The sequence below is a fragment of the Pristis pectinata genome, chromosome 4 (assembly GCF_009764475.1).
Source record: "Pristis pectinata isolate sPriPec2 chromosome 4, sPriPec2.1.pri, whole genome shotgun sequence".
Lineage (NCBI taxonomy): Eukaryota > Metazoa > Chordata > Chondrichthyes > Rhinopristiformes > Pristidae > Pristis > Pristis pectinata.
The window spans coordinates 80992766-81012862 of record NC_067408.1 but is presented as its reverse complement, the minus strand read 5'-3'; the positions used below and the strand labels follow the sequence as shown (position 1 = coordinate 81012862).

At 42.2% G+C, this 20097-nt stretch overlaps 1 protein-coding gene across 1 annotated transcript in view; it reads left to right on the top strand.

Annotated features, from left to right (window-relative positions):
• Positions 1–20097, top strand: part of pola1 (polymerase (DNA directed), alpha 1) — a 210286-nt gene continuing 190189 nt past the window's right edge. Inside the window, exons 1-10 of the mRNA XM_052013854.1 lie at positions 1–93; positions 2098–2222; positions 4108–4204; positions 4353–4433; positions 4821–4933; positions 7060–7122; positions 7237–7338; positions 8693–8900; positions 16079–16220; positions 18382–18557. Of these exons, the coding sequence (XP_051869814.1) occupies positions 60–93; positions 2098–2222; positions 4108–4204; positions 4353–4433; positions 4821–4933; positions 7060–7122; positions 7237–7338; positions 8693–8900; positions 16079–16220; positions 18382–18557 (1141 nt within the window). The 5' untranslated portion in view covers positions 1–59. The remainder of the gene's footprint in view (positions 94–2097; positions 2223–4107; positions 4205–4352; positions 4434–4820; positions 4934–7059; positions 7123–7236; positions 7339–8692; positions 8901–16078; positions 16221–18381; positions 18558–20097) is intronic.

Genomic DNA, 20097 nt, shown 5'->3' with positions numbered 1-20097 from the left:
TTGGCGCCACATTTCGGTGTGAATTCAGCAGCGGTCAAGGGGGAAAAAAAGGCACCAGGATGGGTCCGGAGAAGGAGGGTGCAGACGAGCAGGGTAATGAGGGGCAATGGATCGGATCAGAGGGGAAGGGCAAACTCCCGGGTAAAGGAAGGGGGTGGGTTAATGGGAGATCTGGGCATTTAGTGTGGAAGGAGAAAGGGAAGACCCCTGGCTGAAGGGAGGGGAGGGGTGGTGAGTGACACCTGGATAGAGTGTGGGTGGTGTGGTCACCCCTGGGTAGAGTGTGGGTGATGAGGGGGGGGTCACCCCTGGGTAGAGTGTGGGTGGTGAGGGGGGGGATCACCCCTGGGTAGAGTGTGGGTAGTGAGGGGGGGGGGGGGAATCACCCCTGGGTAGAATGTGGGTGATGAGGAGGGGGGATCACCCCTGGGTAGAATGTGGGTGATGAGGAGGGGGGATCACCCCTGGGTAGAATGTGGGTGGTGAGGGGGGATCACCCCTGGGTAGAATGTGGGTGGTGAGGGGGGGATCACCCCTGGGTAGAGTGTGGGTGGTGAGGGGGGAGGGGTCACCCCTGGGTGGAGTGTGGGTGATGAGGAGGGGGGGGGTCACCCCTGGGTAGAGTGTGGGTGGTGTGGTCACCCCTGGGTAGAGTGTGGGTGGTGAGGGGGGGGTCACCCCTGGGTGTATGGGTGGTGATGGGGGAATCACCCCTGGGTAGAGTGTGGGTGGTGAGGGGGGGAATCACCCCTGGGTAGTGTGTGGGTGGTGAGGGGGGGTGTCACCCCTGGGTAGAGTGTGGGTGGTGTGTTCACCCCTGGGTAGAGTGTGAGTGGTGAGGGGGGAATCATCCCTGGGTAGAATGTGGGTGGTGAGGAGGGGGAGGGTGTCACCCCTGGGTCGAGTGTGGGTGGTAAGATCCCTGTGGATAGGGGAGGAGGGAGATCCCCACGTAAACAGGGGAAATATCTGCGGGAGACCAGGTGACTGACTCTTAATTGTGCACTCATTTATCTCAAACTACCTGCTGCCACGGCAGGATGGTGTCTTTAAATTTGATTCAAAATTGAGAACTCGGTGAATAACTCAAAGTTAAGTTTGAGTTAATAACTTTGAGTTATTATGTGATCTCCATTTATGACCTTGCAAAACCATAACACTGACATAAGGTCGTTGAGTGAAAATCCTGGTGTTACTTCAGAGATGAAAAGCTAAAGTGGTTGTTTATGTTTTAAAATGTTTGTCTTTCTTCCTTAATTAAATCTCTTCTGTATGAAGGCTGATTTGTATAATAGATTAGATTTATCTTTCATATTGTCTAATTTGGTACATTTTAATGAATGCAGTAATCCTGCGTTTGCCTTGCAGTGAAAACACTGCACACTGTGAATCAGTTTGCACTTGTCAGAGTTATATTCCATCTGCCATTCCTTGGCTCACTTTCCCAGTTGATCTAGATCCTGTTGTAGCATTAGCCAACCTGAAAAACATCAAAGCAATTCAGCTATTTTGTGATGATTACAATGTTATAAATGACAGAAGAGTTCAATTCCTGGGGGAATGTCCTTGCCATTCTCTTGCCAAATCTCTTGCTAGAATGAATCTGCAGTTTTAACGCTTAAAGTTTGATATACCTTCTGTCTCCCTCTGCAGTGACTGTGTCTGTTAACAGTAAACATTGTGTGCTATGGTCATTGAAAGTATGGCTTACGGAGATTCCCTGACAATTTTATCACTTTATAAATTTACTTTCATATTGGAGGGTCTTGCAGACCTGCACAGCTTCACTGTTCCTTCCACATTTCACCCCTTCCCTTCGCCACCATCCCTGCAGCAGTAGTGGGATTGCAAATTTACATGGAAAACTTCCGTTATTAATCAAATTGAACTTAAGGTGGTGTCATAAAGGATCGAGACAAAAATTTACCACATAACAGTATGTTAAACTGTTAATAAAGATCCAGGCGCACATGTGTGTTCTTGAGTCAGAACTGTAGGTTGTTTATTTCATTGTATTGGGAAAGGACACCACATAATGCCAAATGTCCAGATGAAATCTCCGTTTGTGTATTAAATGGAAGGTGTTTAATTTTTCAGGTGATGCTAACTCTTGTGGCTTGGCAGTAACACGTTCGAAACGTGATCGCAAGGAGAAAGGAGGACGACTAGCGGCACTGGAACGCTTGAAGAAGGCCAAGGCTGGCGAGAAAATAAAATATGAGGTAAAGTAGCCAACTTCAGTCCTTTTTGTAAAGGATGAGAAGTTTTGGCCATGTTCAGAGACAAACCCAAATTCTGATCTTTAAATTTCAATAGCAGTAAGCAGTAATTAATTACATCTGTTGATAAAGCAACCAAATTCATTAGATTGATGCTAGCTGCGTAGTCAGACATTGGAGAAACAGTGTTGGTAGTACACGTGGGTGAGTGGTTGTTCAAGGATCTATATCCAAGGGAGTTGATAATCCCTTTTGTAAATATGATCCAGAGTGATTAATGTTACATTGCTTTACAGAATGCTGTGTTTCAGGAATCACTGAGTGAATACCAAAGATTCTTGAATGGGAGACTGAGTTGTCATGGTCCCTGTGGGAAGCAAGTGCATACATAGGATAGCTGTGAAATCTGCTTAGAGAATGTCAAGGAGCTAAACTGTTGATTAAGCAGAGCTGACAGGATAGTGATCTTTGGATTACTCCCATTGTCACACTAGACAGAGAAAGATATTGATTGTTGTTACATGGCTGGATGAATAATGCTGAAGAGAAGATCTCTGATTCCTGGAGCACTGGGTCTATGGACGTTCCTATAGGTGGCATGGCCTTCAGCTAGGCAGTGAGATACCATTGTCCTTGTGGAATGGGGAAGTGGGAGACTGGGGAAAGGTTTTAAAAAAAATTAGGAAAGATGGAAAAATCTGCAGTATCAAAACAAAGGAGAAAGAGATGACCCAGATTTGTGGGGAGAGTGGAGGGCAATTGCTTGGTTCACACATGTGTGCAGTGTAAGAAATAAGATAGGCAAGTTAGAATCACAGATGCAATTAAAGGGAATGATTAAGTAGCCATGACATGAACCTAACTACAGCATGTGCATCGCTGTGAGCTTCTGATCAGACAATAGAATTATTTAGAAAAAGATGGAGAAGCATGGATCGGAGGGAGAATAGCAAAATCGGTTAAAGTCACTGTAGAAAGTGGATGTTACAGCACAGCAGTTGGGCAAAGGAAGCATTTTAGATTGAGTTAAGGATTAGCAAAAAAATACAAGATTCCGATGGGAGCTGTTGACAGATTACCTGCTAGTGATGATGTAATGGGGAAATATTAAAATAGTGTTTGGAAGAGCATGAAGTTAAATAAAACTGGTTACATGAGGAGATTCAAATAGCATAGGCGACATTGCTGTTAGATGCATATTTGGAATATGTTTTTCAATAGGCAAGGTCTTGCGTGATTTATTGATGAGTAATGAATGTAATTCAGGTTTCTCTCCTTTCACTGTTGCTCCATTATGTATATCTTGAATTTAAGCTAGGTTTTGTAAACCTGTGGTTAAACATCTGTTATCTTGGAACTGTACTGTAGTGTTAGTGAAGATTATGTCCTTAGTTGCTGGAGTGGAATGTGAACCCACTATCCCTCTGAGGCAAGTGCTTCTAAAATTTTGTAGTCCACTTTCATTGTGTATGAAAATAGTCCAGAATTTATTTTTTTGTTATTAGTAACTGAAGGGCTCCAAATGGCAGGAAGGAAGTGCTGCTTTATTTTTTAAAAGCATTTATTACCTCTTTGTTGGATGTGCTGTTAATCTTGCGCGCGCACACACACTTTCTACCTTGTAATCTGCTATAGTCGAGGTTGAATGATCCACGTGAAGACCTTTGTAAAAAGTAGGTATATCTGAAGTTGTGATAACTTAATCTGTAGGTTATATTTTTCTTTCAAGTGACCACTGTTTTTGGCAGATATTACTTTATTTTTAACTGATACTTACACTTTCATCCAACACCACTTGGATACCTTTTCTAGCAAAATTGTTAGCTCTTGGTGTGTAGATAAGGGATCTTGTACAGATGATGTTCAAATTTGGTGAATTTTTTTTCAGGTTGAACAGATTTCAAATGTTTATGAGGAGCTTGATGAAAATGAGTACTCTAAACTTGTATGTGAAAGACAGGAGGATGACTGGATAGTTGACGATGGTGGGTGAGCCTTAAATTCCCCCTTAATGTGTGTCTATGTGCCCTGCTAAGGCAAATTCTCTCAGTCAATGGGAATCATTTCTGTAACTATCTGTGACTTAATGTTAAGTTGTCGACAGCTTGTTGATGTTGTTCTTGTACTTGCCAGATGGGATCGGTTACGTGGAAGATGGTCGAGAAATTTTTGATGATGACTTGTTGGAAGATGTCTTTGATAATAAAACCAAAGGTAAGGATTCAGCAGTTAGATCAGAAAATGCTGGACGAGTACAGTGGGTGAGGGGATTATGGGAAGAAAAATAATTAATGTTTCAGGCCGATGACCTTCATCAGAACTGGAAAGGGTTAGAGTTTTCAATGGTCTTTAGGAAAGTGAGACAGGAAACTGCTGAAATGTTATTTCCGTGTGCTACCTGACCCGTAGTTTCTGTTGTTTCAGATTTCTGGTATCCATTGATTTTTTTTTTTTGATTTACCTATGTTGAAGGTGCTAAAATTGATACAAGTACCTCTCTTTTTCAAGCAATTTTATTTTTACTGTTCTGTCAATCATAAGTTTAAAATGTCAACTTTTGTTGCATTGCCTGGATCTTGTTAATGTGATCTGTTCCTGTAGGCAAAGGAACCTCAAGCGCAAATAAAGAGAAGAAAGGTGTGAAGAGTTTGGTCTCAAAACCCAACAACATTAAGTCCATGTTTTTGGCCAGCACAACTAAGAAGAAAGCTGAGGTGTGGCATAATCTCTTCATTTCTATTTTTGCCAAGTTATTTCTTTTTTTAAAAAAAAGTGGGCATCAGCATTTATTGCCCATTTCTAATGGGCCTTGAGAAGGTGATGGGGAACTGCGGCCTTTAACTGTTCCTGTCCTTATGGTGAAACTACTGCAACAATGCTATTGAGTTTAGACCCGGCAAAGAGCTACACGTTTCCAAGACTGGATGGTAGGCAAGCTGGAAGGAAATCTGCTGGTGGTAGTGTTCTCATGATCCTCTTGGCCTGGCCCTTGGTTGAAGACACAGGTGTGAAGGGTTGTGTCAGAGTAGACCAGCTAAGTAAGTGCAGTGCATTCTGTAGATGGTGCATTTTGCACTGAAATGCATGTTTCCTGTTTTTTTTTTAGAAACCGATAGATTTAAATTTGATTAAGCTTTTTCTTCTCGTTCTTTTTTATGTAGAAAACTTAACAAACATGTGCATGGCAGGGTGGTAATAGTTTTGAAGGTCTTTATGGTCTGGATGCTGGTGATTTGAAAACCAAATTGTTTACATACCAAGGAGCATCATGTACTGTAGTACACTTCAACTTATTTAATCATCTGGTCGCCTCTTGGTCTGACCTTGCATCTGGCCTGCACCATCATAAGCTTTCATGAGTCATCCTTTGGTTCTGCAGAGTCTGGACGTATGAGAATTTCTGTCAGTAAAGTAGGAAAATTATTGAAGTCATTTGAAGGCCTAGCCAAATAGTTGTACCCTGAATGTCTTTTGTTTTGTGAAACCTGAGTAACAAAGTCAATATCTGTGGTGTAGGCTCTGAGATTAAACAACTTAATTATGCCCAAGCATGTTAGAGACCAAGCAATTCTAAGTGTTTTCTTCTGTGTAATAATTGACCTGTACGATCGGTATGCAAGACAAGTTTTTCACTGTACCTCGGTACAAGTGACAATAATATACCGATACCAAGATTAAATTTTCCTTTTCAATGTTGATCAGGATCCATTGCCTACCTTTATTGTAAGTGAAGAATTTATGAGGCTTGATTTAAAGGATGGAACCTTTACTTCAGTAGTTTGTTTCACAGAAGCAGGATGACAGCAAAGAATTTGGTTTCATCAATGGCCTCAGTTAAATGGAACTAGATTCTTAGACCAGGTGTTGCCATCCAGAAATCTGTACGCAACCTTCCCAAAGGATCTTCTGCCGCCCCTTGATAATTCTGCACTGCATATCATCTTGATCATCATGTGTAAGTAGAGTGTTCCTGCTGGCTGTCAAAACCTGTTGCAGGAAATTGGGGTCTGAACAGTCTGCTCTGCAGCAACATGTGTTACCTTTATAGCTGCAGGCTGGAGAGAACTGAATTTGAATTCATTGGCTTGAATCTAAACAAGGCAGTGTCACCGGGTATCCTGATCTTCTCAAAAGTCCAAAGTCGAGCCTATTGTCAGATGCGCAAGTACATGTATGCACAGGTGCAGTAAAAAACTTACTTGCAACAGCATCGGAGGCACATAGCAGCATATAAGCAGCATTCACAAGTAAAACATAATTAAACAAAATCTTTACAAGAAAGAACACAATTAGAACAGAAAAAATAGTGCATTAGTGCAAAGTGGTCATAGTGTTGCTAAACTGTCGTGATTAGGGTTGTGTCGGTTGGTTCAAGAACCAAAAGGCTGAGAGGAAGTAGTTGTTCTTGAATCTGGTGGGGTGGGACCTCAGGCTTCTGTACCTCTTGCCTGATGGTAGCTGTGAGAAGATGGCATGGCCCGGATGACATGGATCTTTGGATGTTGTCTTCTTGAGACAGTGCCTCCTACACATACTAGTAATGGTGTGGAGGGATGTGCCCGTGATTGTGTTGGGCTGAGTCCACTACTCTCTGCAGCTTCTTGCGTTCCTGTGCATTTGAATTGCCATACCAGACCATAATGCAACCAGTCAGGAAACTTTCAACAGTACATCTGTAGAAGTTTGTTAGAGTGTTTGATGACAAGCCATGAAGAGATAAAGGGTTCCAGTAGGGGCAGTACAGGAGGGAAGAATTTGTGCAGAATCCTATTTCAAACTTTAAAAAAAAAGTTGCAATTAATAATTACAGACTATCTGGTTTTGTTTTTTGTTCTTGCAGAAGGATGTTGATTTGTCCAAGGATGATCTACTGGGAGACATACTTCAGGATCTTCATGCAGAAGTAAAGAGCCAATTCCTGTTTAGATTATTTTAGATAATTTGGCTGTATGTTGCATAATTTATTCCCTGTTCCTAGCTTTAGATACCCTAATGAGCTTTGGTTTTCATTTAATAGGCATCCTTGGTATCTGCACCACCTCCTGTTGTGGTCTTAAAGAAGAGGAAGCCTGCTGGGGTGTTAGCGAATCCATTTTCCGTCAAACCACCTGCACCTAAGGTAACCCAGTAAAGAGCTTCGGCAGTTTTTTTTAAACAAAAAGTCTCTGTCTATCCCTGGAATTTAAAGATGAGCGGTAAAATGTTAAATGAAAAGAATGAAACAATGCGTCATGGAGGCAAACAGCATGGAAGCAGCCCCTTTGACCCACCCAGTCTGTACCCACCATTAATCACCTATTTGACGGATCCTATTCCATTCCCCCCACATCCCCATCAGCTCCCTTCTTCAACCACCACCAACCAGCGCCCCCCCCCCCGATTCTACCACTCACTTACACACGAGGAGCGATTTATAGTGATCAGTTTACCCACCAACCAACTCACCTTTGGGATTTGGGTTCACCTAGAAGAAACCCACAGGAAAACATGCAAACTCTGCACAAACAGCGAGGGGCAGAAGTAAACCCCTGTTGCTGGAGCTGTAAGGCAGCAACTGCACCACTGTGCCGCCCTCAGTGTTCCCTGTTATTTCTGTATCTTCATTAATATTTGTACAGTTTGTTGCTGTGTTAATATTACTAATTTTGAACTTTTCTCTGAGATTTTATTTGAGCCCTCCTCTGTCAGTACTCCATGATTGTGGTGCATCTGCATTCCAATCTGCTTCCTTCTCTGGTGTGTTCAGGTATGATAGTTCAGCCATGTGAGGAAGAGAAATAGCCTAAATGTATACATGACTGAGCTGAGTGCATTAATGCTTGTCAAGGAGGTCATTCTATATAGAGTTTATGACCTATTGCTCATGTAAGATGTACATTCAGCACAAATCTTTGCAGAATGTTGCTCGGTTGCTTTGGTGTGCTTTGTCAGGTCACTTCAGTGTTAAAACATTAGTAAAGTCACAAGTAGTGGTTAGGGAACCCTATTGTTGGGTTTCAAAGTGCCTCAGTTGCACTGAGAGAGAAGACTGTCACAGTGAAGCGATGCCAGTTTCTGTACAAAATGGTGGCAATGGTTTAGGAATCTTAAAAGGAGAAGGGAAAGTATGGATGAACATTACTGCAGAAACATGGGAAACATTTGCAAAGAATAAAGATTGATAGGTTTTTGAATATTAAGGGAATCAAGGACTTGTTTGTTGGTGCAGGAAGGTGTCACCGAGGTAATAGATCCTCAAACACAAAGAGCCGAATGGGCTGGGCCTGATTCTGTTTTAATGTGGCTTCTATTCTTATTGGAGGCCACAGATGAGAGAAGGACTTAGACGATTCCTAATTGCATTTCAATGTTTGGATTTTTAATTGTGTTACATCGTGGTGTATCAACTCAGTATTAAACGTCTTCAATTGTGGAAACTCAGTTCCTGCACATTTCTGAAACAAAGTTAGAAGTTTGCATTTGTGAACCCTCAGGTTTCTTCAGCCCCCAATTTTACTCACCTGAATGGCTCTGCAAGGAAACCTGAAAAAGGAATAGGTGCAGTGGAAAGAGCCCTGCCAGTTCCTGTGAATTCTTCAGTCAAAAAGGTGCATGTGAAACAACAGCAAAAGGAGTTGGAATTGGAGGAACCAAATGACATTCCCAAGGAAGTGTTTGAAAAAGAGGAGAGAGATACTGATGGTAAATATTAAAAAATACAATTAATGTTATTTTTAAAACAAAATGCATGTTTTGTTCCCAGTATTCTTATTTCCCATCTTGAGGATGGAGCTTTGAGCTGTGGTTTTGCACAAAGCCAGTGAGCTGCCCTCTGATGTAATGTTCTGTGAGTAAGTTAAACTGTTTGCTTACAGGGAAGTACTGTGATCCTGGTTTCACTTTTTGTTAGCGTGTGTGTTTGTATCAGTGAACAGTTTAGCAATTGGTGTGTTTCTCCCTGAAACTCCTTGCTTTTAACCTTATTTGGACATAATGAGTCCTTTGTTGCCAATTCCTGATACGGCCACACCGAGACGTAGAACAAAATGCTCCAGATTTATGTGTGTCTCCAGCATAAGGCACAACAATGAACAATTGTGGTTTCTGTAATCGCTTTTCCATTCCCCAAATCACAAAAGTGGCTGCAATTCATTGGTATAAAATGTCTTGAGAAGCCCGAAAAGCAGCAGATTAAACGTAGAACATTGAACATAGAACAGTACAGCAATGGACAGGCCATTCAGCCTACGATGTTGTGCCAATCTTGATGCTGACTTATACTAAATATCCTCTTCCTGTTTATCATTCATATCCCTCCATTCCTTTCATATTCATGTGTTTAGCTAAAAGCCTCGTAAACTCTACCCAACTGCCTGATTCCACTACTACCCCAGTAATCCATTCCAGGCACCTACCACTGTCTGCTTTTTTTTAAATAAACAACTTGCCCTCATGGTGCCTTTAAGCCTCCCTCCTCTAACCTTAAAAGCATATCCTCTGGTGTTTGACATTTCTACCCTGGGGAACAGATTCTGACCGTCTACACTATCTATGCCTCTCGTAATTTTGAAAACCTCTATCAGGTCTCCCCTCAGCCTCCAAAGCTCTAAGGAGAACAACCCAAGTCTGTCCAACCTTTTCTTATAGCTCATACCCTCTAATCCAGGTAGCATCCTAGTAAACCTCTTCTGCACCTTTTCCAGTATCCACATCCTTCCTAGAATAGGGCGACCAGAGCTGCACGCAATACTTCATGTGCGGTCTGACTAAAGTTTTGTATAGCTGCAGCGTGACTTCCTTACTGTTTAGGTGTAATCTTTAGTTAATACTTTTGGTCTTGTTTGATATGCAAGACAAGTTTTTCACTGTATTTCGGTACAAGTGACAATAATAAACCAATAGCAATACTCCACACCCCTACCAATGAAGACAAGCATACCAAATGCCTTCTTTACCACCTTATCCACTTGCATAGCTATTTTCAGTAAACTATGGACTTGGACCCCAAGATCCCTCTGTATCTCATTGCTATCAAGGGGCTGACCATTAACTGTATACTTTCTCCTTTTATTTCACCTCCTGAAGTGCAACACCTCACACTTGCCCAGGTTAAACACCATCCGCCACTTCTCTGCCCATATCTGTAACTGATCTATTATCCTGTTGTATTCTTCAGTAGTCCTTTACACTGTCCACAACTCCATCCATCTACTTTTCCATCCAAATCATTGATATATATCACAAACAACAGAGGTCCCAGCACCGATCCCTGTGGAATACAACTGGTCATGGATCTCTAGCCAGAATAACAGCCTCCCACCCCTACTCTCTGTCTTCTATGGGCAAGTCAGTTCCAAATCCAAACTTGTAATTCATCCTGGATCCCATGTATCTTCATCTTCTGAATCAACCTACCATGAGGGACTTTATCAAACGCCTTACTAAAGTCCATATAGATAACATCAACTGCCTTGCCCTCATCAAGCATCTTTGTCACGTCCTCAAAAAAAAAAGTCAACCAGTTTGTAAGACATGATCCCCCCTGCACAAAGCCACACTGACTATCCCTAAGCATGCCATGCCTTTTCAGATGTGTATAAATCCTATCCTTCCGTATCCTTTCCAATAGCTTCCCGACCACTGAAGTGAGGCTCACTGGCCTATAATTACCTAGATTTTCCCTATTTCCCTTCTTGAACAAAGGCACTATATTTGCTACTCTCCAGTCCTTCAGGAACTCGCCTGTTGCTCGTGGGGACACAAAGATCCTTGTCAAAGCCCCAGCAATCTCCTCACTTGCTTCTTTCAATATTCCGGGATATATGCCCTGGGGAATTATCCACATCAATGCTTTTCAGAATGTTGTCCCGTAATTCAATTCTCACTGCTGTCCGATGTAAAGTTACACAGTGCCACGAGGTCGATTCGATAAAACACGTTTATTAGCAGTGCACCGCTAAGGAGAAGGCTCTTCAGCACTCATCAAGAGTCGCTTCCCGAGTTCTCTCGGTACAAAGGGGTAGACAGAGATTTATACAGGTATTGTCACGCACACCTAATGCATACGGCGCCGCGAGTTTCGGTCAGCCCGAGACAGACGTCGCACCTATTGTTTATTATAATTGAGTTATAATCAAGAAATTCAAAGGCAGGTATCACCCCTCATTGTTTAGACCAAGCTTCTACCTCGATGTTTATTGCACCCAGTATCGCTACAGTCTAGCAGATCGGGACAGATCAATAGCCGGAACAATGTATTTAACACTCCATCTAATGAGTCAGCGGTTTGCTTGCTCTTGCTGGAGAGGTATTTTTTCTATCAGCTATAGGTATGGTCACAACTCTTAACCCTTTTCTTCCTCAAGAAGACCCAGCACTACCTCCACCTTAATCTGAATATGTCCCAGCACATGAGCATGCCCCACTCTGTTTTCACTATCCTCCAATTTCTTCTCAGTAAATTCTAACGCAAAGTACTCATTTAGTACCTCAGTCACTTGCACTGACTGTACTAAGGTGATTTAAAAATCAGAAAAGGATGGAGTTTCGGTCAGCCCGAGACAGACGTCGCACCTATTGTTTATTATAATTGAGTTATAATCAAGAAATTCAAAGGCAGGTATCACCCCTCATTGTTTAGACCAAGCTTCTACCTCGATGTTTATTGCACCCAGTATCGCTACAGTCTAGCAGATCGGGACAGATCAATAGCCGGAACAATGTATTTAACACTCCATCTAATGAGTCAGCGGTTTGCTTGCTCTTGCTGGAGAGGTATTTTTTCTATCAGCTATAGGTATGGTCACAACTCTTTAACCCTTTTCTTCCTCAAGAAGACCCAGCACTACCTCCACCTTAATCTGAATATGTCCCAGCACATGAGCATGCCCCACTCTGTTTTCACTATCCTCCAATTTCTTCTCGGTAAATTCTAACGCAAAGTACTCATTTAGTACCTCAGTCACTTGCACTGACTGTACTAAGGTGATTTAAAAATCAGAAAAGGATGGAGGTGCTGAGTAAGTCAGGTTGTACCTGGGCAGTGAGAAGCTGCTAATGTTTTTGGTTAATCCTGAAACAGATCTCCTGAATACCTGAAATGGATTAACCTGGTTCTTTGCCAATGCAATTGTAGAACAAAACAAAAGCCTTACGGAAAACAGAGCAGAAGGGACTGACGGAGAAGAGGGGGGAGACTGAGATCCGATTTAAAAATGTACAAACTGGAGGGAGGGGGGGATTTAAAAGAAAAACAAGGAAGAAAGATAATTCTGACTTTGGATTGAGAACTGTTCTTGAGTTGTGAGAACAAGTTGACTTTTTGGCTTAAAATCACAGGCCCAAGTCTGATAAAGAATGAATTCTTTGGCTGGGATTCTGCTTTGTGTTCAATATTATAAAGTAGACATGAGTATCAAGCATTTCTCTTCTGGTCTGGGACTTTTAAAGTTCATGACCAGCACTATTAAATGTTTATTATTTCATGTAAGCATATTAGTTAGATTTATTCTGGGCTGTAAAGTTGTTCTATTAGATATTGACCTACAGTATCTTTGGCTCAGGGCATGTGCAATTGGGTGGGGCAAGGAGGGGGCTTTTACTGCCTGTCACCCAAACATATATTGTTAAGCAAGTTAAGGGTAAGTGGATTTGTGAATTTATGCAAGTTTAACGTTTATGACCTTTGTTTGACCCCATTACTAATATAAAAAGGATAGAGACTCATTGACTTTCAGTGTTGTTCTGGAGGTTAAAGTATCTGTGCAACTCGTATTGGGGCAGAAGGAAAGCAAAGAAGTAGGAATTGGCAAGGCTGTCTCTGGAGTTGCTCCTCATACATTGACCACCAGGTGGAGGTAGAACAAAGCTTAGGGAATGCGTACAGGAGAAAGACTGCAGATGCTGAAAACCTGGAGCAACACACAAAAAGTGCTGGAGGAACTCAATACGTCAGGCTTCATCTTTGGAGGGAAATGAACAGTCGACGTTTTGGGCCGAGACCCTTCATCAGGACTGGGGGATGCGTGGTTGCTGGAAGTTTGTAGCTTGTGAACCAAAAAAGATGGTGGTAATGATGAAAATACTGGTGTGAATTAATTTAAATTTCATTACTTTCTGTGACACATGTGCTCTCCAATACAGCATTGTTAACAGTGAGCAGGTTTACTTTGGAACTGAGTTTTATAATGACCAAGGATTGTTGGTGGGGCTGTTGTGATATAAACTTTGAAGGGTGAGTGAGTTACCTTGTGCAGTTTTGAAAGGGTATTCTTCTGTCTGGCCCGGTTCTTTAATGTGGGAGAATCAGATAGTTGCTCCCTTGTTGTCTTTGTCTGGCGCCTGCTGCACAGTAAATATCTAAATTAGACTTGTGCTGGCTTGCAGCATTCTTCAAGTGGATGTTGACCTACAGTATTGATGGCTCATGTGGATGTCTGCTCCAAAAGATAATAGGAGAACCTATGGGATCCAACGCAATGAGTCAAATAATATCCAGAATTGGCTTGGTAATATTGGAAGATTGTTTTTGCGATTGGAAGCCTGTCTGTGACCATTTATGTACTGGAGGGATCAGTGTTGGGATCTTTTCTATTTGTTTTATACAATAACAATCTGGTATGATGAGCAAGTTCAAGGATGACACAAAAATTGGCGGTTGTGTTGATAGTGAGATGAATAGTTTTTGGCTGCAGAATGGTATTGGTGAGATGGCAGTTGAAACAATCCTGGAAAATGTGAAGTGAGGCATTCTGCTGAAGCCAAATGCAGACTAGAGGAACAACACCTCGTATTCCGCCTGGGTAGGCTACAACCCAATGGTATGAACATTAAATTTTCCAACTTCAGGTAACTCTTACCCCTTTGTTTTCCACCCCCACTCCCCCCTTCTGATCCACTTAGGTCCTCCCTCTTTGTTCCTCCCCCTCCCCCCCCACCCAGTTGCCAAGTTTCATCCCCCTTTGCCACCTGGTTTCATCCACCCCTCACCCACACGCTTTTCCCATTGGGTCTCCTATCCTCTTCCCCTATCTGGTTCCGTCTGCCCATCAGCCCTCTCTTATCATCTTCCTTATCAGGGTCCAGCATTTGCACCTTTTGTGCCTCTACTTATTACCCTCCAGTTTCTCTTTCTCTACCCCCTCCCCTCCTTGCCACACCCCCTCCCCCACCTGGCTCCTTCTGCCACTTTATGTCCTTTTTTTTGTCTTCCATGTCTGTCTCCACATATCACCCCGGCCTCTGGTATTGGTATTGGTTTATTATTGTCACTTGTACCGAGGTACAGTGTAAAGCTTGTCTTGCATACTGATCGTACAGGTTAATTCATTACACAGTGCAGTTACATTGAGTTAGTACAGAGTGCATTGAGGTAGTACAGGTAAAAACAATAACAGGACAGAGTAAAGTGTCACAGTTGCAGAGAAAGTGCAGTGCAATAAGGTGCAAGGTCACAACAAGGTAGATCGTGAGGTCATAGTCCATCTCATTGTATAAGGGAACCTTTCAATAGTCTTATCACAGTGGTGTAGAAGCTGTCCATTAGTCTGGTGGTACGTGCCCTCAGGCTCCTGTATCTCCTACCCGATGGAAGAGGAGAGAAGAGAGAGTCTTGCTGTTTTGCACTCCACCCCTCTTTTGTCCCCCCACCACCACCCCCCCCCATCCCCAACCTATCTGCCCACCATCCCTCACCCTTCCTTGGTACATCGATCACCTCCCAGTCCCTGCCTCACCCTCCTTTATACTGGCATTCCTCCCTCAATGCTCTCAGTCCTGATGCAGTGTTTTGACTTGAAATGTCGACCATCCCTTTCCCTCCGTACATGCTGCTTGACCTGTTGAGTTCCTCCAGCAGTTTGCTTTTTGTTCCTATGTTGTGTTAATTGTCACATACTAGACTATAGGAAGTGGCACAGTCAGTATTCCAATTCTGCAACCTGGGGAGTGAATTTCAGTGGGTTTTTCCTCACTTATCTGCTGTAACCTCGATGGATTTGTGGCATTTTCCTGCAATTTTTGCTGCTCTTTCGCTTTAGTGGGTGTCATGCTCCTGAAAAATGCAACTTCTATTATGCCAAGCAAATAGTTGGATGTGAACTAAAACTCCCTGGATGGTGCTTTAACTGCACTATTGCACCCTCGACAGCTCTCCTGTGTTGTGAATGTTAAGTCAAAGCACTCTCAAGTGGTGGATCAGTTCCCACCAACAACTCAACCGAGAGTAGGAGACGACAGATGAACCTAGATTTGCACAAGTGATTTAGAGGTCTGTGTCACTGGTTCAAGAATATCCCTTGTGCAATTTTTCTCTCCCGCTGGATTCCATTTGGTACCCCTCTGTGATTGTTGAATGTAGACAAGCAGCTGTGGTGTCGAGGAAGATCGTATAATTCTTGTTCACTGATGTGGTTGTTCTTATTTTATAATGACAGGGAAGCCCATTGGTCCATGCTGGCTTCCTTCGGTTCCATTCCTCTTATTATTCCCCTGTACCCCTGCAACTTGCTCTTTTTCACACAAGCCCATTAACTCCCCTTTGAGTCTTTTTGCCATTGACTTGCATTAACCCCCCAGCACACCTTTGGGATGTCGAAGGAAATCAGAGCACCCAGATGAGACCTGCATGGTTACAGGGACAAGCTGAAAACCCTGCACAGATGGCACACAAGGTCAGGATCAAACTGGGTCACAGGAGTTGTGAGGCGGCAGCACGAACTGCTGGGTCACCATGCCGCTGTTGCACGTGAATCTGTGCACTGCCATGTTTCCTGAATGGTTAATTATTAACAGGATTGTGTTTGTGCGATTCTTCACTTAAAACTTTCAGCTCTGTTTAACTCCTGAGTCACATGTTTTAAATTCTAAATTTTAATTTGCAGAGGATCCTCAAGTAATGGAGTTGGATGATGGAGACTTTGATGAACCCATGGACACTGAATCTGTGTCCACTGTAAAAATGGAAACAGAATGTGAGAAAGCCGTCGAAGTGGAAGAACCCAAGGAGGAAGACAAGCCATTCAAGTAAGCTGGTTGAGGGAAAGAACTTTTGGAGAATTAATATCATACCAGTTAAATTTGGGACATTCTGATAAACAAATAGGGCATGGATCGACAGAAGGGGTTGGGTAAAATATGTTTTTTTTTGAGTCTCCTGCAAAATAAAGCAGTTGTATCGAACAGTCAATTTTCCAGTTACCAAAGAATCAGTCTGTTGCCATGCTCGGACATATCTCAAAAGGATAGGATAGGACCCTTGCAGAATTGATCTGGTGCTAATGTTGATGAAGGATTAATTTGCGTTCCATCTCAGTTCTTTATTTTCATTTGAAAGCATTAGTTTAAGATGATTTTGGTGAAGTAGGTTATCTGGAAGAGTTTCAATCCAAAATATACTTGAGGCTTATTGCGATACCTGTAAATACCAATGGAGACAGTTTGTAGGCACAAGATACTGCAGATGTTGGAATCTAGAGAAACAATCTGCTGGAAGAACTCAGCGAGTCAAGCAGCATCTGTGTGTGTGTGTGTGTGTGTGGGGGGGGGGGGGGGGGGGCATGGCGGAGGAAGGAATTGTCAATGTTTCGGGTTGAGTCCTGATGCAGGGTTTCGGCCCAAAACATCGACATACACGCACACACACGCACGCACGCACACACACACACACCTTGACCTGCTGAGTTCCTCCAACAGATTGTGAGAGTGTTTGTAGTTGGCCATAGTTTATAGCCCAGAATATTGGAGTGTCCAATTTCTCCCCAGATGAGGAAAATTACAGCTGCGATCGGTCCAGCTTTTCTTTCTGAATATGTTCACCTTTCTGTTTGTGGCCTTTCTTATTATTTGAAAGTTGTGTCAGGGTGATTTGGAAATAAACTTCCACCCTGGATATAGTTTAAAGAATTTCACCAGCAGGTAGTGAGAGAGCTGATCAAATTTTGTGCATCCTGGGTAAGTGAACACCTCTGGTTGAATATCATGCTGTGGTTTCTGAAGTAGCTTTTCATGTCAACCTGGTCCCCCAGTTTGGAAATGTCAAGGCTGATCCGGGTTGGTGAAGTGTTGAAGAATTTCAGTTGTGGTAATGGCCTCGTTTTCTAATGTCTCTCGTGTTTCTGGCTTGATTACTAAGGTGGTCATTCATGGAATATAGACCTGAGGTTTAAAATTCTAAATAGTTTGTCTGACATTTTGGTTATTTTGGAGCCTATTCCTTAAATTTGCGAAGTGAAGTGCAGATGTGTGAAACAAGCTCAAAATTTTATGAAGAGATTAAAATCCAAAGTTGCTGCCACTTACATTAAAACTCTCTTTAGGAAGCCTTAATTTTTTTTTCCCTTTCTTTTCTCCTTATGGTAATCCTTAAACATCTTCACATTTTGAAGGCTTTGACCTGTCAATGCATGTTAATAATATGTTAATAAGGAAGAATCTTCTTGGTTCCCAACATTCCAGATGGTACCTGACCAAAGCTCTACAATTTAAGGCATCACGTTTTCCCTTTTGTATTCCAATTGTTTTTGGATATGCTTTAATGTTCCATGAAGCTTCTTGATTATTTGCTGTACCTGTCCACTAGATTTTAACAGGGGACAACAAAAGCTTTTTGCTCATCCACTATCAAATTTTCCCCAGTAAGAAAATGTTCTGTTTTTTTCTTTGAAAGCAAATTAGATCATTTAACATTTTCCCAATATTGAATTTCATATACTGTGGTTTTGACTACTTACTTAAGCTATATGTCCTTTTATCTTCTGCTGCTATCTACTCTGCTTACTATACCTCATAACTTGGTGCTGTCCATAAACTTGATATGCAATCTCTATCCCTTAATCCAGTCAAGATGTACAATGGAAAAACTGAGACTCTGGAACAGATCCCTCAGGAAATGCTACATTTTACCTCCCATCTCTGAATACTTCAAAACACCCTCTCTCTTTCCTCCACACCAATTTCCCACCCTCATCAAAAGCTCACTTCTAAATCTTCCTGTGCTTGTTTTCACTAATTTCTTAGTTGTGACATTATTAAATCCTTTCCAGAAATCGACATAGACAATGCACATTGATTCTGGTCTATCATGCTGGTCCACATCACATCCCAGGTGGTGGTCCTATTCAGCAGTATTTTATTCCTGAAGGAAAGTGTTTTGCACAATCTTAAATATTTTCTTGGTCTTGTTCAGAAACTCTACTGTCATTGAATCGTTTTGGGATCATTTGAACCAAAATGAAAGTGATCCTCTGGTGGTTGAAGTACAGGTGGATGCGGGTCGTTTACCATTGGTAACAGATTCAGAAGGAGAGCAAGTCTTCAGATTCTACTGGATTGATGCTTATGAGGACCAGTATCATCAACCAGGTAATGGCAGTATTCCATAAATATGGTAGTTAAAATATAATAGCAATAATAATGCTTCCTTAAAATTATACTGACGACAATGGTTAGTACTGGCTATGGACGGATGGTTATTTGCTGTGTTTTAATAATTATGTGCTAGAAAGTAAAAATGTTTAGCTTATTAGTTGTGTAAGTTTAAGATTTACTGTTGTCTTGAGCCATTGATTTGGCTAAGAACTGTATCTCTTTGAAAATTGTCTCTGCTTTAAATACTTAGCTGATCTTGCCTCTGCTGCTTCATGTCATAAATCAAGGGTCAAAGTGATTTGCTTTGACCCTTTCCCTAATGCCCAAAGGCAGTTTAAAGTGATGACCCCTTTCTCCCTAGTTTCCAAACCAGAGGCAACAGTTCCCCCCTCACTATGAATAATTCCTTTCATTTGAGCCTTCCCGGTTCTGGTAGAAATACACCTATGGATCCACATTTTTCCCTTTTATTTCAAAAATATTACGTCATGCACATCTCTTGTGCAAAACAGTCTGAGAGGTTTTTACACGAGTTCCAGCCCTGCGATGTACCATGGAAGGTGCCTCTGTGGTAGCTGCACCAAGTTTTAGCGCAATCCTCGTCATGTAACACTCAACTTCAGTGTGATATTCTGTACCATTTGACCATGGACATGTCCCGGCACTTGAAGGACATGGAGTTTCGGGAAGACTAGCAAGTTTAGGGCTGACCTGAGGACATCTTTTGTCAAGTTGATGATTTCCCAGCAGCAGTTATTTGTCTCCACGTGTCCCCCCCTGGAAAAGGCCTGTAGAAGACTGTGTTACACAGCTCTACAGATTGAACCTTGAAAGAGACCTCTATCTCTTTTCAAACTACCTTGGCAAACACTCATTCCAGAAGGAGATGGATAACAGTCTCGTCTCCACTGAAGCCACATTGAAGTCGGTGTGTGGTGGTGCTGTGACTCCTGCACTGCAGGAAGGATCTGACGGGGAAGAACGGCCCTTCTCATCACCTGCCAAGCAAAGTCTCAGTGCTTGGTTGCAAGTTCTGGTGTTGAGGCATTCTGCCAAATGATTTTGACAGTCAGCTCAGCAGAATCCATCATCTCTTTATCCCACAGGCTTTTGATATGTTCCATGCAGACCATTGTTGATTGATTTATGATCTAACATGCTTTTCCAGATAAAGTGTTTGATCAGTATTAGTGGTAGAATACCTGACATCATCCATGGTAATGTATGTTTTACTCTTGCTATGGTTTGATTTGGTGATCAGAGTGACATACGATACCTCACCGTGGTCCTGTTTTTTAGTTGCACAAACATTTTTTTTACTGAATCCCACATTGAAATCTGTGGGCCGTCTCTGTTGCTCTACGACCATCAGCTTCTTTCTGTTGTTTATGCCCTTGTTGCATAAGTGATTTTTTTTTTGGATTGCAACTTGCTGGTTTTATTTACATCTGTCTTTTGCTAGTCTGGTTTGCTCAGTCAACATGATGATTAAAATTCTCATAATTATTGCAATCCTCTTATTACGTTCTCTAAT